This window comes from Phycodurus eques, chromosome 14 (assembly GCF_024500275.1).
Source record: "Phycodurus eques isolate BA_2022a chromosome 14, UOR_Pequ_1.1, whole genome shotgun sequence".
NCBI classification, from domain to species: Eukaryota; Metazoa; Chordata; class Actinopteri; order Syngnathiformes; family Syngnathidae; genus Phycodurus; species Phycodurus eques.
The window spans coordinates 12465063-12490408 of record NC_084538.1 but is presented as its reverse complement, the minus strand read 5'-3'; the positions used below and the strand labels follow the sequence as shown (position 1 = coordinate 12490408).

At 40.2% G+C, this 25346-nt stretch overlaps 1 protein-coding gene across 1 annotated transcript; it reads left to right on the top strand.

Moving 5' to 3' along the window:
• The first annotated feature begins 5275 nt into the window (after positions 1-5275).
• pgfb (placental growth factor b) lies at positions 5276-25346 on the top strand. Its single transcript, XM_061696701.1, has 7 exons — positions 5276-5665; positions 18199-18235; positions 22748-22953; positions 23026-23105; positions 23853-23882; positions 23972-24034; positions 24113-25346. Exons 1-7 carry the CDS (start codon positions 5603-5605, stop codon positions 24132-24134), a joined length of 501 nt encoding a protein of 166 aa, XP_061552685.1. The 5' UTR covers positions 5276-5602; the 3' UTR covers positions 24135-25346.

Here is a 25346-nt window from a genome sequence, read left to right as displayed (position 1 = left end):
ACGGAACTGTGCCACATTCATCATCAGGGGTAGTTGAGAATTTATAGTTATACAAAAACAAATTTTAAAAATACCTTTTGAATTACAATAAAATTTAAAATAAAGTAAAAGTAAAATACATCATGCCCACCAGAGATGCTGATTATTCAATGTATAAATGTGTGCAGATTGCTACAGACATCTTTTGCTGGTCCAAATTGTTTTTGCTCGGACCAACATATCAGAGGATGGAAAAATGATGACGTTAGATGGCCCTTTAAGGATGAATTTGAAATCTGATTGGTTCAAGAAATAATCCCACTGCTGAGAGTTTAAAGACCCTGTAAAGTGGGTACAAAAATGTCTTGCAAATTTGATACACCACAAAGAAGAGTATTGTTAATAAGTCAGCTGAAAAAAATAAATGAATAAAAAAAATCACCCAGTATATAAAATGAGCTTTGAAAAATAGAGCCCTCCTCCCAGCTATCTGACGCTGTGGGCACGACTCCTGAATTAGCTGAAAAAACGTCCCGCTCGACCTTCACCACTCACTCAAATAAGCGCCTGTGGCTCCCACAATGTCTGTAGTCTGAGGCGCTAGCTGAATAACGTGTGCGGCTGTGTTTGATAAATACTTAACTTTCCCTAAAGTGTCTCCATTATGTGGACCCACACAGACACAACACCAAGCGTGGCGGTGACATATCGAATGAGCCCGTCGCCGGTCCGCTTCTTAGCTAGCGAGCCCGTACAGTTTTTGTACCACAAATGTGTTCAACAGTCGCATTATACTTACATACAGTACGTCAATTTCTCCCACTTACTCCGATAAAAGTTATTTTTTATTTTTTTTACTCTTTGCATGGTATGTTTCTTTTATGGCATTTTGCAGGCAGGTCTAAATAGGGATTGCCTTTTAGCAAAGAACACGTAAAAACATGAAGCTAAAAACACTACTGCTTTTACAAAGCTGTTGTCGTGTTCTATAAGCATTCGACTGGTGAACCATGAATATGGTTCCCAAATGATATTCCATAAACCTACTGTGATTCCCTTCTCTAATGTTAAAGAATATTCATTTTGTCTGAGGTTGCAGTCGCCTTCAGTGACATACAGCGCAGCTGCATCACACATTAATAGTATCTAGAGATTCCTCCTCATTGAGTGACTCATAACACCTCCAGACCGAAATACCTTCCTTGTTGCAATGTTGACTGCAGGCTTTCCCACAAAATGAAACAATGCTTACACGTGGAACAGACGTACCATGAAAACAGGATGACACCTGACAACCCTGGAACAAAACAAGTGTCTGGGACAAAAATATGGCAATGCAGTGTGGAAGCTCAAGCAGGATTTGATGTTTTTTATGAATGAACATGTGCTAATCACCTTAGAGAACAGTAAAGAGCTTTGTACTCATGCTTGAATCACTTCCTATTTACCATCTTTTCAAAATACGTCTCGATCTCTCACAGCCTATCAATGACAGGAAAGACGGAAGTCTGGAATATTGTCATGTCCTGTTTGGGAGTCCAGGTGCTCAAGCATACTGTAAGAATGGTCACAACAATACAAATCATTTTGCTGGCCCATACTCAATTAAATATCTTGAATCAGCTATTGATACAAGACTAATGAACACATCCAGTAGCCGACAGTCTTCCCCAGTCACCCTCCAAGTCCCTTAAAGTTTATTAATGGGATCTCCACATTCCCCCTGACGGCCCCACAGTGCAGCACATGCGGCAAAGCCTTTCCAACAATGATGAATGGAACGTCATTAATGATGTTCATCTGTGTACTCTTTACTTGGCAACCTGGGAAAATCAGAGGTCAACAGTAAAAAGGAAAGGTGCTTACTTTGACACTCCAGTTCCACAGAGCTGCCAATTTGCTACTCACAACATCAAAAGTACCTCCAAAATGTGACAGACGTTGTTAGTGGACCAGCTGACAACCCAAGCTAAAAATAAAATTTTAAATTAAAACAACAAAAATAATTAGAAGTCTTGCTCTTAGTTCTCCATGGCTAGATCAACAAAATTCCAAGTATTTTCTTTTTCTCATCAATTGAATTTCTATAATACACTATTCTTGAACTTGTTTCACCGAGAGCCGCCTAAAAAAATACTTTGCTCTCCAATAACACCATCATGACCAACATAAAAAAAACAGGTGCGTAGCAGGCCTAAAGATTAATCAAAAACGAGATTATACTAAAAATTATACTTAATATTATTGTAAGCCACTATAAAATTATGCACAGTTTGAACATTAACAGTCACTGCGCATAAATATAGGAAAATAAAAAACAAAACTTGAAAAATGATTTAGTTAAAATGTAAATAAAAATGTGTACTTGTATTGGTGGTGGCACGGTGGCCGACTGGTTAGAGCGTCAGCCTCACAGTTCTGAGGACCCGGGTTCACTCCCCGGCCCCGCCTGTGTGGAGTTTGCATATTCTCCCCGTGCCTGCGTGGGTTTTCTCCGGGCACTCCGGTTTTCTCCCACATCCCAAAAACATGCATGAATTGGAGACTCTGAATTGCCCGTAGGTGTGAATGTGAGTGCGAATGGTTGTTTGTTTGTATGTGCCCTGCGATTGGCTGGCAACTAGTTCAGGGTGTACACCGCCTCCTGCCCGATGACAGCTGGGATAGGCTCCAGCACCCCCGCGACCCTAGTGAGGAGAAGCGGCTCAGAAAATGGATGGATACTTGTATTGGTTGAAATGTTTTCATCCTCCGCCATGTCTGAACAATCAGTCAACTCAGTCAAAAACAATCGCACACTATGTGTCAGCACCAAAATTTTGCACCTCATATATGCATTCCTTCTGCATGAACTTAAATTTTGCCATCCAGATTGATGCTTTATTCCGCAAGAAATTCACATTAGCAATGAGAACATAACCTCTTTTTCCTCAAGAAGTGGTTTTAAAGAAAAGAAAACATGAGAAGGCCAGAAGAATATACACTGGAAGTTTTTGAAGTCAACTCTCAGTAAAGACTGCATTGCCACACGCATCGCCACTGGTTAGCAACATGTAAGTAGTATTTTGCTGTTGTTAATGTTTACATTGCTTTACATGTGTGTGACATTTAATTTAATGAATCGGGATCTATAAGAGAATATGAGACACAAATCATTCACACCAATGGGCAATTTGGACCGCTCATTTGACCTAAGATGCGTGTTGTTGTTGGTTTTTTAATGGGAGGAAGCTGGAGTACCTAGTGAAAACCCACACAAGCATGGGGAGAACATGCAAACTCACGAGAATGGAGCTGAGATTCAAACCCTTGCTAACCACTCATCCACCATGCTCCCGACTTGCCTCTTGAGTAACTGATCATTTTCTTTGGGGGGGGGGGGGAATGCTTCCATATTTCTGGCTCTGATTGTGTTCAACCTTAGGGATTTCTCTGTATACAATTTCATGTTGCAATGTTAACAAAAAGTGAAAAAGAAATCCTGCATCTACATCTATTAACACCAAAAACGAATATGTGGTTTTTGGCCCATACCCCACCCCTTACTACGTTTTATGGAAATTTCACAAATTTGTGCAATTCCTCAACCTTTCCAAAGACTTAATCCGAGCATCTGTTACACTCCAAGCACATGGCTACTACAAGCTAGAAGAGGGGAGCAGTAAGCTCTTGTTATCATCTGCCAGCACAGCGACCCACTTCTCCTTGAATATGCTATCACTCTGGCCAGCTTGGCTTGGTGTCACTCCATATTTATTGTGCAAACAGTGTGAGTGGTCTTACTAGACTCTGTCAGCGAGTGCACCTTTGAAAACACAGATAGATCACCAAGTAGAGCGTCGCTGTCCACTGAGCCAACACAGCCTGCATGGAGGAGGCGGCAGGAGGAGGAAGAGCCTTTTTTCTGCCTCCTCCTTCTCTGTAATGCACACTTTTTCTCAATTTGCAGTTCAGACTGAGGTACCGTAGATCAGTGGTTCTAAAACTTTTTACACCCAGTACCAGCAAAACAAATACTAAGCTATCCAAGTCCACCATAATGATCAACATTAAAATACAGTCACACAATAGGCCTAAGTGTTCATCAAGACTGTTATTATAAGCCAATGTAATGCACAGTTTGAACATTACAAAAGTGCTTAAATACAAGAAAATGAAAAAAAACTATTGAAATAATGATTTGATTCAAATGTATTTCACATAAGTTACATACAATTTGTACTGAAATGTTTAAAACATTTTCAGATTCAATGTATTGTACTGTACTTGAAAGTTAAATACAACGGAACTGTACTTAAAAGATTTAATGTACTAGAAATGTTTTTTTAAAAAGTACTGTACTAATTATTTTGTTTAAGTGTTAGTGTATGCATAGCTACAACCTTCAGTCAAATATTTGTGTTTTAATTTCATGTTTTAAATGCTGTGAATTTATTTTTATAAGTGTTGGGTGAGATAGATCCAACAGAATTTGTATTCAATTCAGTGATTCTTTCACATAACACTAGAAAGAGCCCACGTACTACTAGTGGTACTCATACTCCAGTCTGAGGATCACTGCAGTAGAGCATCAGGTTGAATTATAAAAATAAAAATAAAAATCTGAGTTGAATTCCACTCTGAATTTGGATCTGGCTCAATCACGGCCTTGCGGCGAAACAGCCGAGGAGAAGACAACCTCTGCAGCATAATTAGAGAAACTGTCTTTCCTCACATGCTGATTGTTTTACTTGCAGCTCCTCTGGCCGCTTGGACTATGTGAGATGTTTAGAGAGTGTGCTCTGTATAATAACACAAGGCGCTGGAGCTCCTCGGCCCTGTTGAAGGAATGCCTAGAAGCCCACAATGAATCCTTTTCGTTCCAAGGTTTGTGCAAACAGAGAAGATTAACTCGATGTGTCAACAGTAATGGAATCTCCCCTTTTTTTCTGTCTCTGCAGCTCAAAAATCACAGTGCATCCCAGAGCTCATCAATGAGGCCCTCTAAATGTTTACCTGCCCCTACCTCCTGAGTGGCTCTCATGCATGCACTCAGGATAGTGAGCCGCCCAGCGTAAATCACCTGCTGTGTAGTCTAGAAATCAGGAATAAAGAATCCTCATCTGCAGCATTGGGTATATTTCACAGTTCATCATGTGGTGGCTTGGAGTGGCTGTGAAAGACACAAGAAGAGGAGGAGGGCTCGGGAAGAAGGAGGAGGGGGGAGGTGAAAGAAGGGGAGGGGATAGAAGTGGTCAGTTTGTGAAAAAGGTAGTGAGGGCCAATTAGAGCCATGTGTGTCTTTATGTGGAAGGACTGCAACTTCAAGGCGTTTTGACCGATTTTTTTTTTTTTTTTAGAAAACGTTTTAGACGATTCATGAATTATCATTACAACCGTCACTGACTATGACTTGTCAAAACGAGTCAATGTGCGGATCTACTATATAGCCACTGCACCTCCTTATTATTTATTACCATTGTTCGGTTTTGCGCGCAGCACTTCAATAACGGCGCCGAGTTTTACTTGGCTTACAGTCGGAACTTTTCCCGTTCAGCTTCCGTTCCTCTTAGAACTTTTTTTTTTTTTTTTTTTTTAACTAATCCTTCTTCTGCCGTGGATCCATCATCGTTAGGACCCGAACATGAAAATGTGCTTGGTGGTCGAGGCTGCTGTGGCTCTTTATTTTCTTCTCGCACCTGCACAGGTAAAACCCAAAAGTTCTACTTCACGTCCTCAACGCTTGCGAGGTGCTTAACATTTAACCAAAATGTCGATGTTTTCACTTACTCTAGCGATGACATTATTAAAGAAAGACAGTTGAAAATTGCACAAGAGTTGGTCTGTATGCCCCCTTGATTGCATATGAAAGCCACAACAAGTCACTTTGTTGACTTGTTGTTATTAACGCTGCATGTGGGTCACTTTAAGATTTAATTTCCTTCGAGTTAACAGACATTCTTTCATAAGGCTAACACACTTGGAAATTAACATTTTAACCACAGAAAATTATAACTTGATCTATATTTATAATACTCTGTTATTATTATTTTGACTTTTTTGACATACAGTGTTTAGATTAATTATGCTTGATGTTGATGTTGATGTTCTTTATTTAGTATTATTACCTTTTTAAACCCATTGGCTGGGCGATATCAAAGGATTCTACCACCTTATAGTGATTTGTCTGGCATCTACAATATCAATAAATGTGTCCAACGTTTTCATTACTATAGTTGTTTCCTTTGAATATGAAGTGTTAAAGCATTTGCATACTGACATAAAAGTCTGTTTAGTTGCACCTGTACCGTTGCTGCAATCCCCACTAGTAAGTAACACACACTGCATGTGTAGGGAGAATCAAGTCAAATCTATAGTTTCTGTCATTCTTTTTTTCATGCTTTTCAAGATCACACGGTAGGATTCAAGTCATGTTTTTCCTTGAGGCACTTTTTATCTTTAATAAGTGAAGTGACGATGGAGGGAAGTGGGCGTACGGGCGTCGTCACAATGTGTCAGAGCTGGAGTGGGCTGAAAGTGACTTGTCTATCAAAAGCCTCCATCGAGAGATTGAACGACAGATTGAAAGTCACCTCTCTAGAAACAGTGGAGCTGTTACTGGCCTGGGAGAGAGAGGGAGTAGAATCCGCACATTTCCACTAATCCTGATAATCAGCTCATGGCCTGTTTATAGTCAAAACACAAGAGACAAAATCCAGGGCCCTCGAAATGTAGCAGATTGAATGGCCCGCCTACTACGATGATTGACAGCAAATATAAAGTGGTTCAACATTTTACCAGGATCACACTGGGAGAACGCTTGTTATTTTTTAGCTCAACGCGCCTTCATTTTCATCAGTCCCACAGTTCACATACGAACCAAACTGCTACAACATCTTCTGGCTGTTTTTGTCTATAGGACTAGGACTAAGAGAAGAATCTCTGTTCTACAGTGTCAGCATATGAAAGGCAAGCATTGGAGGTGGCGGGATTCTCGTCCCAGAAATGTGTGATGTGTCGATGGAGAAGATTTACCATCCTTTCAATTGTTTTAGTACACTCATTATTAGTATGCCGTTATCACGTTGTAAAGAGAGGCAGACAGTAACTGCAGCTGTTCAAAATGTGTGCCATCAGTCATTGAAAAACACAAGTTTTCCTTGAATAACAACCATTCATACATAAAATCATAGCAACATAGTTTTATGACGTTCAGATATTGCTTTGACACTCAATGTTTTAATTGTGTCACTGATTTAAAAGGCAAATGTTTAATCAATATTTCTCCGGAGTTTAGCTTTAAATGTTCCACACTACAATATTTTCATCTTACAGTAGAGAATGGCTATTTTGTTAAAGTCACAGTGTAGTGGTTCACTTTGCCACTCAGTTATGTTGTGAATGTGAACATGAATGGTTGTCTGTCTTTACCTGTGTCCTATGATTGACTGGGGACCGGTCCAGGGTGCAGGCTTGCTTTTCAAGTAGATGATTCGGTTATTCTGTCTTAACAGTAAGTGATTTATCTTTAATACAGAGCAGCAGATTCCATTGTAAGACATGACTGGCATGTCAGATAATGCCTCTGAGGCATTTATGCTTGAGCCCTGTGAACTCAAAAACAGCAACAAGAGGCCATGCAAACATCATCAATAACTGTTAGATACAGTAGTTTACAATGCTGATTCTAAATAGTGGCGGTCAATGAGAGACTGTCTTGGAACTGAATGGCGACCAGTGCAAGTTATTGTCAGCCTTTTACCCGAAGTCTGATGGGATAGGCTCCAGTTCTGCGACCCTGAACTGGATAAGCAGTATAGAAAATGGATGACTGGCTGAAATCATGAGAGACAGTCACTTGTACTTTTGGAATAAGTTCTTAATTTTTCTAAATTGTTAACTTTAGATCAGTTTAGGCTGAATTAGATTATCATCGCAAAATGTGTCATTTTGACTCATTTGTTCGGGCACAACATGGTTAATGAGCAGAAGATTTTGAAAAAATGTTGAATCTTGCCATAAGACAGTCAAGTAACATGCCAGATATTGTCTCTCATGCTATATTTTGTCAGGAAAACACTGCATTTTGGTGTACCAATAGTTTCATTAAAAATACATACATGAACCCATACAAAGGTAACCCAAAATGTTTTCTGAAAATTACAAAGCATACATTTTTGTATGAAATCTTACTTAATGATTGAACTAACAAGTTCTCTATAAGAACAGATGCTTCCTTTCCACAAAACAATACTTGCGTTTGACCGTCAGTATTGCAACGCGTGTCTGTGTTTGTTTAGATGGTGTGTTTTTCCTCCGTCTTGTTTATACTTGGTCAAGTGCATGACATCCCATTTGCACAAGTTGTAGTACAGTTCTTTGGCAGCAGCAGCTTTCTAAACATCTGGCTAAACGTTACATCTCTGTGAGTGTCTTGTTTTCCTGTTGCACACACCCAGCTGAGAATTCTTTCACTGACCTACAAGCTGAAAGGAGTGGCAATGTTGTGGTATTTCTCTCCAGTTGTAATGTCCCAGCCCTGGGGACACTCGCAATCAGGAAATATGGATTTCTGCTTCCTTCGGCAGAGAAGATGGAGCGGTGGCGCTGGGGGCAACCGTCTACTCAGCAGACTTTAATCTCCCATCTGGATGTAATTTACTGTGGTTTACACAGGGAGAGCAGCGTTTACTGTAATAGAGACCGCAATTACCACCGCCTCAACTTTATCTCAAGACCTGTCCCGTGTGTGTGTGTGTGCGTGTGTGTGTGTGAGTGTGTGCGCACGTGCGTGCGTGTATGTGTGTGCGTGCATGTGTGTTTGTTTAAATAGGACAGTGTGTGTGTGCTTTGGTCTATGTCGAACATCTGTATATAAATTAATGGGTTTATGGTGAGGAAATTGTTTATCGAAACCATTTATAAGGACTTTACCTCTCTTTCTGTCACTTATCTCTATCCCACTGTTTTTCCACTGATTGCATTTTAAGCAACTCAAGGCAAGTGATTATTGTTAAAGCAGTAATGCATATTTGAAACATTTCTTTCAAGATATGATCTTATAACATAGGCAAGTTGTAGAATACAATTAGTTGCTTGATATCTTTAGCATGTTACCATATTTTTATTGGTTGACAAATGTGTGTGTGTGTATACGTCTACAGTATTAGTATTTTTTTAACATTTGCATATCATGAGAGTCTGGTGTGTGTGATTGGTGTTTTCTTGGGCTTTTTGTGGCTTTTTTGCTACACGTATTCTAAAAGAAAGAACAACCCTAAAAAAGAGCTTAAATGAAGAACATGAGAACAGAAGAAGAAAAATATACACCAGACTCTCATCCAAAGTAGTCAAACTGCAGAAGTGGATCAATACGGGTTTTGTCCTTATGGTGTCCCAATTATTTTGTCTACCTCTTCCATGCGAGGCATCCCTTGTCATTTAGTGTTTTTCTGTTTTTACATTTTCCAGTGGTTAACTTCTTTTTACACTTGTGATCTGTCTACAATATTCACCTTTGCATTAGGCCTAAGTTAAGATGATATATTTTATAATTTTTATGTTTTAATATGAGCAGTGTTTAACTTTTTTTCAAATACTTGTGTAACAGTTGAGAACGTTAAAATGTTACTTAAAAACCTAACCTTAAAGGTTGTACTCAGTTACACCCAAATTGGCAGTGATGGGAAGTAACAAAGTACCAATACTTTGTTAACTTACTCAAGTAGATTTGTCAGGTATCGAAATGGAGTATATGTTTTTCTGACAACTTTTTGCTTTTGCTTCCAATATTTGAAAAATAAACCGATATCTGTCCTTTCTACTCCTTACTTTGTCAAAATAGGTTGGTTATATTGTCAAACTAGTGCTGAATTGATGGGAAAAAAGACAAAATAGAGGAACGTGAACCAGGAACCAACAACTATGATGACGTGATAGATTTGGAGAAGCAAGATTTTCCCCACCCATGGTCTTATTAAAGACAATGGGCTTGATGCTTGAAGCGCTTCAGCCTTCTGTTTAAAGAGGCATTTGAGCTTCCGGTTGTCATGTAAACGAAAAGTAAAAACTTGCTATTTTGACCTTGAAAATGACTCACACCGAAACTACTGAATACACACAGCCCCAGTTATCATACATTTTATGACAGAGGTTATTCTTCAATCATATGGCATCCCGGTAGCTTGGAACATATTGACAGTGGAAACTGTTTTGCCATCTGACCTTTACACTGGAAATGTATAATCTGTTGCCGTGCATAGACTCCATTGTTTGATGTTGTCAGCTCCAAGAATGAGTCGTGGCGAATGGGTTGTCTTGTGCCAGACTAAAAACCACCAGCTTCAGACATTCAAAAATTATGATTTTGTGTGCAGACACTTTTTTTTACCACCACTGTGCCAAGTTATCAAAATGGATATTGAAAAATTGACAGTAAATATTCGTTCTTACTTTTGTACATTTCAGAGTATGTACTTTTTACTGACGGAGTAGAATGGGTACTTCTACCTTTAACAATTTTTTTTAGATTTGTATCTGTATGTCTAATTGAGTAGAGAGTGTGAGTACTTTTCCCACCTCTGGCAAAGCTGGCAAAACAAAAGAAAAAAAAACCAGCAGGCTTTCTATTTTTGCTAGCTTTTTTCCCCTAAATTGAGCTAAAATAAATCATTTCATCTAGTTTCACCAACAATGTAATGTGTGTGTGTGTGTGGTTTTTTTTTGGGGGGGGGGGGGGGGGGGGGGGTTGTAACTGATGGCACTGCTTTAAAAACTGTGTAGTCAACCTAATTTTTTAGTTTTGAATTCATGTCTCTAATGTTGACAAAATGATTATTTGAAAGCTTCTGTTGACCTGGATGACTTGAGACATTGTTGTGGCAAATTTAGCATACGCTCGGCTCAAGTAAGCGACCCCGCAGTGTCATCACAAAGCGTGACACGACCACCCGAGGGATACAGCTGGTTACTGTCAGAGCTGTAATGGTGCTGCTGTCTCCATGTGTGCTCCTATCTTGTGTATACACAACAGAAAGCACTGTAATTTTCTGGTTTGTGGTGAATGGATGCTGTCTGTGGCCTGTAGCTCCTGCGAGAGCCTTGAGAATTAATGTTACGGTCATGGTGTAGATCATGTGGTATCTGGTTCTTGCAGGATGAAGGATGGATGAGTGAGGAGAGGCGGGGACCTCTGTTTCTCACTGTTAACTGCCACTCTGTTTGTGTTCACTTGCTCTGCTTTAGTGCTTCTGCTTCCTGTGTGGTCTCTTGAGTTAAGACTCAAGACTGTATGAAACCAACAAACAGCGCCCTCTGGCCTTTGGGGTTTTAGAGCAGCTTGGTGTGAGGAATGACAGTGTTAGTAGCAGTTTAGTCAAGTTTTTGTTGAAAATATCCTTCTATGGTATGTTGAACATACAGAGGGCTGACATTTCTTTCTCAAACAAAAAAAACAATGAAGTGTCATTTTGTTTCCCTGCAAAAATGATACATTAGAACAAACTTGTTTCTCAGAACCATTAGAGGTTTAATGCATCTTTACTTCTGACTTATTTGCTAATTTAATATTTTATAGTAGAAAGTAGTATAGTATAGTAGAAATATGTTTACCTGGCCAACTGGAAGACATAGTACCATCTGCTCCCTAAATGTCTTTACAAATCTGCCCTTTAAGCACTTTTACCTGCTACATTTCTTCCCAAGCAATCAAATGCGTGCTAAATGTTTGAAATTGCATTTATCTGAAACTTTTGTTAATTTTTTTTATGAATTTTCAAGCTTGAAAGAGCTTCTACTATTGACTATTCTGCTGGCCACCTTCTAGAAAGTGGAGAAGAAAGTTGTCTCTTAGGGCAACTATTTTGGAGTGGAAAATAATGAGCCCCTGTGGTTGGCGAGGTGGTGTCCAGAGTTGCAACAGGCTCACTGACGTTACAAACTACGACGGACAGAGCACACGCCCTGTGACGCAAACTGGCGAAGTTTCTAATCTGAACCCTATAGAAATCATGTAGCCTCTTAACTAAAAGCCTTCTTTGTCCATTTCTGCTGTAACTTGGTGCGCATATCAGCTCTTGTTTTTTGTGATTGACACGCTCTGCAAACCAGTCCATCTGCTACCTTGGAGCTGACTCATGCGAAGTCTGAGAACCACATGCGAGGAGATGGAGTCAGATGGGTCAGAAGTGGTCAGAGGAAGCACAATTGTGATTACTTCACTTTGACATTTTATGTTTTTTGTCTATTTGTCATCCAGTGAACACTCCCCTTTTTTTTTCTTTTTTTTTTTTTAGTGAGTCCATCACATACTGATAACGGAGTTACAACTTGGCACAACAGAGGTTGTGAAAGGCAGGTAGAGGTTGTGAAAGGCAGGTAGAGTTGGTCAATGTTGACGTTTTTTTAGTTATGATGTTATTCTGTTTGTTAAAAGGTTATTATCAAAAAGTATGTCTGCCTTTGTATTTCAGTAAAATGTTGTGCATACCCAAGCATTATTGCATGCAAATTAGGTTAACTGTCCATCCATCCATCCATTTTCTGAGCCGCTTCTCCTCACTAGGGTCGCGGGCGTGCTGGAGCCTATCCCATCTATCATCGGACAGGAGGTGGGGTACACCCTGAACTGGTTGCCAGCCAATCGCAGGGCACATAGAAACAAACAACCATTCGCACTCACATTCACACCTACGGGCAATTTAGAGTTGTCAATTAACCTACCATGCATGTTTTTGGGATGTGGGAAGAAACCGGAGTGCCCGGAGAAAACCCACACAGGTACGGGGAGAACATGCAAACTCCACACAGGCGGGGCCGGGGATTGAACCCCGGTCCTCTAAACTGTGAGGCAGACGCTCTAACCAGTCGCCCACCGTGCCGCCTATGGTTAACTGAAAACTCAAAATTGTCCATAGGTGTGAGTGAGAATGGTTGTTTGTGATTGGCTGGCGAGCAATTCATAGTGTACCTCGCCTCTAGCCCGAACTCAGATGGGATAGACGATCGACTCCAGCGCAAACGTGACCCTAGTCGGGATAAGCGATGTTTTGTTTTAGTCAAATGTCCAGGTTATTCAGTTCATGCAGGTCTTGAGAATGTTTTGCATACCATTTGTCAAATCAAATGTAATTGTTCAATCAAAGTAACATTAATATAATTTTGGTTGCAGTAACCCAAATCAACAGAAACGGATCTCCACGTGACATCTGCTTATCAGAAAGGCCGAGAACCTATGACATTACTCATAGATGAAACTGTACGAGATGAGAAATGGCCTATCCTTTGCATGTAAACAGTTGCCTGTAAAAACAGGATGACATGCACATGCATGTTAAGTGTAGGCATCTGTGATGATGTCAAACAATAATGGTGAACCACAACAACGTTGTAGTTTTGTGTTAGATAATGCTTCTCCGACATAGTTTACATTCACTTTTCCATTTCACTGTACTGTCTCAGCCTGGTTCAGTTTTACTCAATGTGTTTTTTGGGGGTCAGTTTACACTTCAGAATAGTTTTGTGAAATACTGATAAAACCACGAAAACCACATTGAAGGCATCAGTAAGAATGAGGCATGCTAACAATGACAATAGTCCGGAGAATGAGTCTCCTGTATGTACGTCTCAGCGTGAGGACTGTTATCGGGCCGCTGTAGCAAAGTGGAGACTGTGGATTATAACACTGCGGGAACTGCAACAGGATAAGCTAACGTTAGTGTTTATTTTTGTGATTTCTAACCACATCCTCAAAAGTTCTACCATTGAACAACTGGCAGTGGTTTAGCACTGGCTGACCAGTACTACTCCAAATGGTACCTGGCAGTATGTACCTTTGCCAGTGGAAATGAGGCAATTGTGAGTAGAGTCTAGTACAGTGGTCACTAACCGGTTCGGACCAAGAAGCTGTCCCATACGGACCCATATCATAACCAAAAAAAGAGGGGTTATGATTCAAGAAATACAGGGCGGTTCTTTTTTCAAGCGGCGCAGCATTACAGGCTTTACGGTAGTGACAAACCGTACCGACCAATCGTATACGAGTTCTGCCACCCCCTTCAGCCAATCAAATCAGATCTCAGGAAGTGATCAATGAACCCAGACCGAGACGAGGAGAAACGTAGCAAGGGAGCGAGAAACACACTCAGCATGGAAGTTGAATTAAAAAGGGAGAAAGGCCATGAAACAGGTTTTGAACAAACAAAACCTCTAAAACGGCTCAGTTGTTAAGATTTGTTCAATTAAAATATGTAAAATTGTTTGACTTTACCGTTGTGTCAAATAAGATGCCAAACAGAAAAGGGGAAACTCAAACCTTTTTATTTTTCTGGTTGAGCACGTTATTTGAACACGCAAAGCTTTCTTTTCATTTACTTGCTCTTATTTTGAAATTCGCTGCACTATTTTTATTTAGTGAATGAGAGAACACACAGTTGTGCTTATGTTTGATTACCCTGGCAGAATTTATAAGATGTGTACAATTCTTTAAAGAAAACACAAAGGACAAAGCCAAACACTTAATTTTATTTTGAATAGAATTCAAATTAAACTGGCAAGCATTCCAGGAAAGCAGAATTATGAAACAAAACATAACCATAAAGAAAATTGTTCACTTATCAGTCTTATTTATAAAAATAATAATAAAAAAATCACAAATTCTGCTAGGGTATGTAAACTTATGAGCAAAACTGTACATATCAGCAGTCATACGTATTTTAGTTCTGTGTTACTTGACAATAATAAATGCCAAAAGGTTTTGGGATTTGACTAAAGTATTGATTACAAGCAGATTTAGATGACTCGGGAGGCTACTTAAATACCTGTATATATCACTATAAATAGACCCTTAATGATCTTTCAGACCTTTGCTTCAAGAAATTTTCCTGATCTGGACCTTTTAAAATTTTAGTTGATTACCCCTGGTGTAGTAGGTACGCCAGTGTGGAGTGCAAAGGGGACATTACTGCACATCATAATTTTTGCAGAGGATTGTTTTGACAACATTATCGTTTTTAGTCAATCATTTAAAAAAATGCAAAAAAAATAAAATAATAATAATTTTACCAGGTCATTGTTGTCTAAACATTATGAGGCTTATGATTATTGCCCATGGTCGTCTAATTTTGCAATGGAAAATACATTACCACCCAGATGTTTTACATCATGAAAGCAGTTATACAAAATGACTTGGCACATTCAAGTAATAGCCTTTTAAAGACGGATCATTCATTTTAAAGGTCAGGAGGTCAAAAATGTTGCACCAATAGCTGTGATGAGCATTGGTACCTCCCTTAGACACTCCTTGAGGAGGCTCATAGTGGGGTGACGCAAGAAACCAAGAAAGTCAGGAAGTGTTTCTCATAAACTTCTCCGGCTCACAATTAGTCAAAGAAATACAGTAAATGTTGGAAGGCGGATGAAAACATCTATGTAACGATCCTTATGCAACCTTCTCAATCTGCCAGCTTCTTGTGGGCAGCTCCTCTGCTCTCAACCACAGGAGGTGCCAAAGATGCTTGCTCTTCATGTCAAGCCTTAACCCGTGACCAAGATTTGGAAAATCCGCCCAACCTCACCACATTCAGAACAACCGCTGTGGACTGCAGCCAAAAAGCTCTTGTGATCTGGAGCAGTCTCACCCAAATCTCATGAAAACCGTCAGATAAGAGTGAGCCAATCATATGCTAATTAAGCCTGGAAAAGGATTTATGCTATCATCCTAACACTGCAGAGTGGTTGTGACATTTGACAATAACTGAAGCAAAACTGTGACTGCAGAACTCTTAACTCAAATTTCAGCTGTATGAGCAAGAAGAGATACTTGCACTGCTCCTTCAAAACAGGGAGGGACTGAGACTAACTGGTTGCCTGGAAACACTTGTTACACCTCTAACATAATGTCTGTCACAGATGATTTGTCGATACACTTCATCCAAGTGACACAAGTACAAGACACTGGCTGCTGTTTAATGGGAGGCCCTGTCATGTGAAGGACAGTGTTATGGCAGCAGGACATTCCTCTTTAATCGCATTGTTTGAGGAAAATGCACTGCGCTGACAGATGCTATCCTCCGACTAATTTTGCTTCATAACAGGAAGAGGATGCATTTTGGATAGATGGTGTAAAATGCAGCATCGTCAGGGAAATGCATTGTCTGTCTGGTCACTGTTACATAACTTGCTCAGTAGTAATTGTGTTAGTGTGCCCTTATAGTTTAATGTAGGCAGAAAAAAAAATAACGAAAGCAGGTTAGCCAGTCCAGAGACTACGGTAGCCTGGAAGTGCATAACAATATAACAAATTGTGAAACATTTTTACATTTCAGAAAACAAATTAACAAAAGCCAAAACACTTTTACATTTCAAACTGGTTAGAGCGTCAGCCTCACAGTTGTGAGGACCCGGTTCAATCCCCGGACCCGCCTGTGTGGAGTTTGCATGTTCTCCCCGTGCCTGCGTGGGTTTCCTCCCACATCCCAAAAACATGCATTAATTGGAGACTCTAAATTGCCCGTAGGCATGACTGTGAGTGCGAATGGTTGTTTGTTTCTATGTGCCCTGCGATTGGCTGGCAACCAGTTCAGGGTGTACCCCGCCTCCTGCCCGATGACAGCTGGGATAGGCTCCAGCACGCCCGCGACCCGAGTGAGGAGAAGTGGCTCAGAAAATGGATGGATGGATGGATGAAACAGCCGGAAAGGGAACGTCCCATTTCACAGATATTCCTGAGAAATCCCACGCCCTTTCTCAGCAAGACCCGCCCCGCTTCAACATGATTGGCTCCTGCATCGCGGAAAGCGTAGGCTACGCAGATGTAACGAAATGTCCATCCCAAATATAATTTAAAAAACTAAGAAGTTTATTATGGTTAGGTTTAGGAGTAGGGCTGGGGTTAAGGCAGTTTAGGATGAATTAAGGTTAGGATCATGGTGGTTAAGGCTGGCGCACACCGAGCACAGCCGCCGAACCCGACTGAACTATGGCGCTGTGTGCATGGTTTGGCAACTGTTTCCAATCGGTCGGTAACTGGTTTTGACGCGATTTAAAATTATAATCTCCGTTGCACGGCGTCTTCACGTCTCAGTTTACATTCAATCAAAATGCACAGAAGCTTTTCCCCTACGGTGAAAATCCAGTTCCGGGTTTGCGAGCTGTGCCGCCGCGTTGCCTCGGCTCAAGCCATATAAATAGTACGTAAAAGCTACATCAAATGTTTTTTAACATTAATGCTAAACTATATTCATAGTGTATAATGTGCCTGTCGATGAAAACGCATAGTTTGTGACCAGAATGTATGCGAGGTACGTTCAAAAATGAATGGAGCCGGCAACTTCCTTTCCAATATCCACACTTTCCCTTTAATTCTTGCCAGCATCCTCTCTCTTTAACAACCTGCTCCTTCCTTAACTCTTAATCTATCTTTTTATGGTTTAACAAATGTGATCAAGTACAATATATTGTATATACAGCACCAGGCTCGCTGTTCAGGGCGTCCGTATATACAATCACTATTTGGGACGTACATCTGCATAGCCTACCTGTACCGATGCAGGAGCCAATCGTGTTGAAGTGGGGCGGGTCTTGCCGAGAAAAGGCGTGGATTTCTAAGAATGTCTGTGAAATGGGACGTTCCCTTTCCGGGTGTTTCGTCTTTTGTAAAAGTGTTTCTGCTTTAGTTAATTTTTTCTGAAATGTAAAAGTGTTTCGGTTTTTGTTAAATTTCTTTCTGAAATGTAAGAGTATTTCGGCTTTTGTTCATTTGTTCTCTCAAATGTAAAAGCGTTTTGGCTTTTGTTCATTTGTTTTCTGAACTGTAAAAGCGTTTCACAATTTGTTATATTGTTTTGCACTTCCAGGCTACCGTAAGAGACGCTGGATAAGAGTCCACTTTTTAGAGAGGGGGATTTCTCTTCCCCAGATGGTGTCAAGCAGAGGATCTGTGTTTTCACAAGCAAATGAAAAATGTGGATTGTTTATCATGTAATGCTGGGAACTTAAATGGAGTGGAGAGGTGGGGTGAGGGGAACCATGAATGGGAAGTTAAATAATTGTCAGCGCAGTCTTACATTTGTGGGAGCAGATTGTGACCATAAACGGTTTGCCACTGAGGAACATGATCGTATCGTTGTATTTTTTAACATATAGTGGAAAGTTGCCTATAATTGCTTAGTTTCATATTAATATACAGTAACTGTGTTAGTTGTTTGGAAAACATTTTATATTAATATACATTCTCCTCCTCAGAGTCTACCCACATTGAGCATAAACAGTACAACTAATGGTGAGTATTCTGGCTTGTTTTAAATGTACACCCAGTGTCTGGTTCTGACTGAAATAGCGTATTTGTCATTGTTATCAGAGATTAGTCATTTAAAAAGTGAATATACAGTAGAAAAAACTGATAATGTTTAAAATTTGTACTGACTGTGCATGCTGGTAATTATTACGGTAATTAAAGATACTCATTTGTCAAGACTCAAAACACGAGTTGGACTAAAACTAACCGCAACCCTTATTATGCATCATTTTATTTAAAGTAGACAATTTTATTAGCTTATTTTGTTGCCTTTATTTAGCTACACGAGAGGCATAATGGATACACCTGTCCATAGGATCGACAATTTTGTTTATATCGCCTCAATTCACATCTCAAGGCACTTTACAAATTGAGCAGATCAAGAACCACATTCCTCATAATTATATATACCATATGTATATAAGAAAATCATCTGAACGCCGCATGAGCAAGCACATGGTGATAGGAGCAAGGGAAAAACTCTCTCTAAGGAAGAAACCTAAAACAGAACCAAGGCTCTATGGAGTGACCGTCTGCCTCAGCCTGTTGGTTTGAGATGAAGAGACAGAGTGGAGGCAGAGTAGAAGACCTATTGTGCCATATTGTGCGCTTCAGCTTGAGGTCACGAACCGATGGCCAAACTTTCTCCTTCAGGATTTTCTGGTAAAGAGCAGAATACAAGTTTCCATCAATCACAGCAAGTCTTCCAGGTCCCAAAGGAGAAAAGCAACCCCAGATCATCACACTACTGCCACCACGTTTGACTGCTGGTATGATGTTCTTTTTCTGAAATGCTGTTACATTTCCACAAGATGTAACAAGACACCCACCTTCCAAAATCTTGCCAGTCCATGTTTTTTTTTTTTTTTTTTTTTTTTTCCTTCCCCACACAAAACTAAGATGAGCCTTTGTGTGGTTTTTTTTTTTTTTTTTTTTGGGTCAGCATTGGTTTTCACCTTGGTACTCAGCCATGGGTGCCATTTTGCCCAGTCTCTTCCTTATTGTTGAGTCATGAACAGTGACCTTAACTGAGGCAAGGTGAGCCTGCAGTTTGTCTTGGGTTCCTTTGTGACCTCTTAGCTGAGTTGTCGCTATGTTCTTGGGGTAATTTTTGTAGCTCCTTGGAAGATTCACTACTGTTCCATGTTTTCTCCATTGGAGTATAATGGCTCTTACTGTGGTTTGCTGGTATCCCAAAACTTTAGAAATGGATTTGTAACTCTTTCCAAACTGATAGTTAATTACTTTATTTCTCATCTGTTCTTGAATTTCTTTGGATTGTGGCATTTTGTTGCGGCATTTTTAGATCTTTTGACTGGCTTCATTTTGTCAAACAGGTTCTATTTAAATGATTTCTTGATTGAACAGATCTGGAGGTAGTCAGGCTTGGGTATGGTCAGTGAAAATGAACTGAAAAATTTTATTAGCCACAGTTAATTCATGATTTAACAGGGGGAGGGGACATTACTTTTTCCACACAGGGCCAGGTTTTTTTTTTCCCTCAATAAATAAAATCATCATTTTAAAACTGCATTTCATGTTTATTTGGGTTATCTTTGTCTGATATTGACATTCGTTTAATGTTACAACTTAAAGTGGGGAAACTATGCAGAAATATAAGAAATTGAGAAGGGGGCCAATACTTTTCACTACACTGTATCCATGGATTTACAATTTCAATGGATAATAGTTACTAAGATGATGTCAAAGATGGGCTTCTGGTGGTTTTGTGTAATAGAATCCCCATTATTATGGAAGGTAATATGATTGTTGAGGATTTGAAAAAGTATTGTAAGTTGCGTTAATATTTAGGAAAATAAACAAAAACAGCATGTTCAGTACTTAATAATTTGGAACATGGCCCATCATCTCTGGATGCTTCCTCTCCATGTCTGCCTTTATAAACAGCTGTTGTGGTGTCAGGCTCTGTTCTGTAACCTCGCAGGTCAAGGCAGTCCCAGAGCGGCCTGCGGGGCAGCTCGGCTCCAGCAGGCATGGCCGTATTTGCCATGTTTATTTTCTCTCCCTTCTCAGTTTGGTCAACTATAGTCGACCCTGTTCCTCTCCCTGTGACTCTGCAACTGGGACACTTTTTCACCCCACGAGAACGCTTACTGTACATTCTGTAAGTTGCTGGATACTTAACGGTTCATCATTTATAATTAATGTAAATCTAAATCATTCATATCGACTGCAAGTCTGTTGTGTAGTGATCATAAAATATAACCTGAAAGCTGAAATTCATGGTTATACAAGTAGATGACCACAATGCATTCCACTAAGAATCCTATGTTTATGGTACAATCCATGAATACCATATTTCCTCAAATGCTGCAGTGTCAGCTATGTAAACCACTACAATACTATTGCCCCTAAGACTGACTACACTCTGGATGATCCCCAGACGGTCACAGTATAAATGTGAATGAGGCATTGAGTGAGAGTTGAAGCCAACATCAGTTGCATTAGTTGGCTATGTGACCCACTACATTACCATTGACCCTAGTGTAGATGAGTGTTACTTTTGCGTGTTCCTTCTGGCCGCCCGCAACGCAGTTTTGAGCTTCATTAACAGTTGCCAAGATGCCATTAGGTGGCTGTAATTACATTTGCTCTCACATCATACATGTAAACTGGGTTATTCTGATCCGTTTGACCCAATTACTTTTTTTTTTCTTCACAAAACACCGCTTATTATATATATACAAGCGTAAAAATATTATTCTATACTGTGTAACACTATACTGTATGGCCTTAGATTGTTAGTCAACTTAGTATTTAGAATACATATTTATTTGCAATACTGTAAATGTCTTCTATAATGCAGCCCTATGGGGGGCAGAAGGCAGTGCAAAGAGTAGGCCGTTCCCAAGCCCAGAGAAATGGAGAGGGTTGCGTCAGGAAGGGCATCCGGCTTAAAGCTTTGCCAAACAAATATGAGCGTTCATCCAAAGAATTCCATACCAGATCGGTCGTGGCCCGGGTTAACAACGTCCGCCACTGGCGCCATTAACCTGCAGGGCGCCTGTATATATTCAGCTACTGTGTGTCGAACACAAAGGAGAGGTGGAAAGCGGGTTCTAAGGCAGAAAGACAAGAGGAAAGCACAGAGCCTAGAACTGAATGTGGGGACTTTGAATATTGGGATGATGACAGGAAACGCTCGGGAGTTGGTTGACATGATTATTAGGAGAAATGTTGATATAGTGTGTGTCCACGAGAGCAGGTGGAAAGGCAGTAAGACTAGAGGATTAAGGACAGGGATGAAATTATTTTACCATGGTGTAGATGGGAAGAGAAAATCAGGGTGATTTTAAAGGAAAGAGTTAACTAAGAATGTCTTCGAGGTGAAATGAGTATCAGATCGAGTGATGATGCTGAAACTTGAAATTGAGGGTGTTATGTATAATGTGATTAGTGGCTTTGCCCTACAGGTAGGATGTGACCTAGAGGTGAAAGAGAAATTCTGGAAGGAGCTAGAGTTCTGAGCATCCCAGGCAGAGAGACAGTAGCGATTGGTGCAGATTGTAATGGACATGTTGGTGAAGGAAATGGGGGTAATGAAGAAGGGATGGTTATGTTTGGCACCCAGGAAAAGAACTTGGAGGGACAGATGGTGGTAGACTTTGCGAAAGGAAAGAGTACCACATATTCATTAGTTGCCTTGAGGGTGTTGATGGAAAAGTCCAAAGAAGGTCAGAAGTGTGTCTTTGTAGATCTAGAGAAAGCCTATGACAGAGTACCCATAGAGGAACTGTGGTTCTGCATGCAGAAGTCTGATGAGGATGGAGCTGCCAGGCAAGAGAGCGAGAGGAAGACCAAAGAGAAGGTTGATGGATGTCATGAGGGAAGACATGAGAGCAGTTGGTGTTTGAGAGGAGGATTCAGGAGATAGGCTTACATGGAAAAGGATGACACGCAGCGGCGACCCCTAACGGGACAAGCTGAAAGGAAAAGAAGAGGAAGACTGTAAATGTCTTCTATCTTTATTTGTTGTATTGTATACATTTTTTAAAAATAATTTCAAATTGCATTCTAAAAATAAAGGACTAGTCTCTCATAAATGCCTTACTGCCGTTAATAACTACATACATAACTGTATGCACTACAGTTGAGCAAATGCTGCCTTGGATGTAGGAGTTACAGTGGACCCCCACATACTTGTAGTTTGGCATCCGCGGATTCACTTATTCACAGAATTTTTTTTCTTCAGGTTTTCTCCAAATTTGTTTCCATTTTTTATTTATTTATTTGTTTATTATTTTTTTAATTTTGGTTAATTTTCTTTTTGGGAGGAGCCAACCCCCCAAAAAGGCTTATTGGCAGTTCATCCCCGCTTTTGGGGTGTCAATGCAATTATAATGGCCATCAATTAGCCACAGATTTTCAATATTTGCGGTCCGCGAATGTCTGGGGTCCACTGTATACCATAAAGGTTGTTCAGCAAAAGTTGTAGAATTGCCTTAATGTTACCATTGGTTGTATTTGTGCAAGCAGCACCCACAGTTTTGTTGTTCCAAGAAGTGTGGGCTCGAAGCTTGTGTCGAACCATTGAGAAGCTGGTGGAGGTTGTGCAGGAGTACCCGTCAGAAGTGGAGCACATCTACAGCCCTGCCTGTGTGCCTCTGGTGAGGTGTGCAGGCTGCTGTGGAGATGAGAAGCTCGAGTGCCACCCCACTCTCACCACTAATATCACAATACAGGTAGGACCATAGCTTGACTAAAAATGTTAGACATCTGTATTGGTTATCTCCACCCTTTTTCTTCTTCTTCAGCTGCTGAAAATTAGGCCATCAGAGCTTGGCAAAGAATATGTTGAGATGACCTTTGTGGAGCATCAGACATGTGAATGTAGGTAAGAAAAAAAGAGACATATCTATATCTTTATATCTAAATATATACAGTATACTGTGTGTGTGTGTGTGTGTGTGTGTGTGTGGACACAGACACACTCACTGGGCACATTTATATTTATTCATATTAGGTTACAAGCTAATACAATCCTGTAATAGATGTATCAAAAATGTCTTTAAGACTAATGCACTGTTTTGATTGGCAGTGTCACAAATATACAGTCTGCTTATTATTGTTCTTGTAGTTTACAGTGGTGTAATGCTGCATCTCCATCATACTGAGAGCAGTTTTTAATACAGTATTTTTTTTTTCTAATGCAGCAAAATATGGTAGACAACAGCCCTGCTGATGCAGTGTTCTTCACCACTGTAGACCAGAGGAACAATAATAATAATAATAATAATGGCCGGCATGTGGGAGCAAGTTGGAGTACCCAGAGAAAACCCACGCAAGCATGAGACAACATATAAACTCCACACAGGATTTCCTGTGCTGAGATTTGAACCCAGGAAGAAAAAGGCCACCATGCTGAGCACTGCAAACTATAATAATACAAATATGGTTCGTCATACAGCGTTGTCAAATAAAACAAACAAACAAAAAAAAGCTTCCATATTGGATACAGCTGTTGAATTGGATCTCATTTTGAGCAGATGTGGCTAGTTTGTCCATTTACCCATCAATGTGTTAAAACATACACTTTGATGTATTGCTTTCATATTAATAAGTTTAATTTTGTGTTCATCAGAGTCAAAAAACCTGCTGGGAAAGTTGAAAGGTAATATCATGAATCCTGTTAAAACATTTTCAAGAAAGTTACTTTTCTTCAAGGGAGCTTACATTCAATGTTTGTCTTTGCTCCTTAAGGAAAAGGCAAAGAGGAAAAGGACGGAGGAGAAAGGAGAAGCAAAAAACTAAAGACTGTGACAGGTGAAGGCCAACACAGTTGAAACGATTCTGATGGCAAAGCACCATAAAAGACTCCATGTCATGTCTTGTGTCATCCAGGTGCCAGATCCCTCGAAGGTAACTGCAGCAGCCAGCCAAAGCCCTGCTGCAGTGTGGCTCGCTTATTTCCAGTCCAGTGACAGCATCAAGTGTCTCTTTTCGCTCTTCTTTAAACGCTGAGTGTACATCAGGAGACTCCAAACAGCTGGGTTGCCCATCTGGTGATGACCGCAGTGTTTGTGATGACAAGGTTCAACAGAAATGTGCTTTCATTGGTGGAAAGCCTGCTGTTACACAGTTGACACAATGGGCACACACCTGGGAGCCAAGTGCAATGTAGGACCAAACAGACTGATTACACTAGTTATCACTGTATCAGGTATGGTAATTGTTACATTTCTATGGTATTTAAAGTTTGTTACTCGTGTTTAATATCTATATTTATTGACAGAAACACCAGGATAAAAACGGACCAATAATATTTTGTCCAAACCTGCTTTGACTCATAACTGAGTTCTCAGTGAAATGTCTCCCTCCAGTGTCTGTAAGAACAAACACATTCCAGTATTGATGTTTGAGATGTATACCCACAGATATAAATAGGTAGATACGACACGCCCCTTTTGAGCTGCGCGCATACGGCGATGCTAAACCAGTCGCCGGCGCATTCCATGTGTGCGGACTGCAAGAAAACCAAAAGACCAAGGATGTCGGTGCATTGTGCTGCATACGGTTGCGTACAAGTTGTACGGCGCCATACAATTACGACAAGGGAACTGGGAGTAACCTTACACATGTGAAATAAAGAAAATGTTTTGGGTTTTATTTTTCCAAATGTTATATTTTCATATCATACCCTTTGTTGACAATAAAAAAAAGTAAACCTCATGAAAATCAGTGAAGCAATGAGCAAGTTAGGCTTTAATTTCAATGTCCATGCATTGCTTTTGATGGGATTGTCGACCTCTCCAACATGGCCACCACAGTAGCACGTCAGTTAGCTGGATGCTACAGGCCCTGGTGTATCACGTCTTCATATCTACAGTATGTGCACAACAGTCATCCACGTGCTGATGATGAACCTTCTCCTTTTGCATCACATTACTGGACACTGAAGAAGAAGAAGAATCACGTTTTATTGTCATGAACATGCATGCATGCATGCACACGAAATTTGTTCTCTGCATTTTACCCATCACAGTGAACACAAACACATGTTAGTGGAACACACTGAACATTGTACTTTTTGTTCTGACCATGAGAGAAGTATTCATCAATGCACCGAACCGATGTC

Coding starts and splice junctions, on each gene's coding strand:
- pgfb (XM_061696701.1), top strand. CDS start 5,603: ATGAAAATGTGCTTGGTGGTCGAGGCTGCTGTGGCTCTTTATTTTCTT. Junction 23,106..23,852: donor CATCAGACATGTGAATGTAG/GTAAGAAAAAAA, acceptor TGTGTTCATCAG/AGTCAAAAAACCTGCTGGGA. Junction 23,883..23,971: donor CCTGCTGGGAAAGTTGAAAG/GTAATATCATGA, acceptor TTGCTCCTTAAG/GAAAAGGCAAAGAGGAAAAG.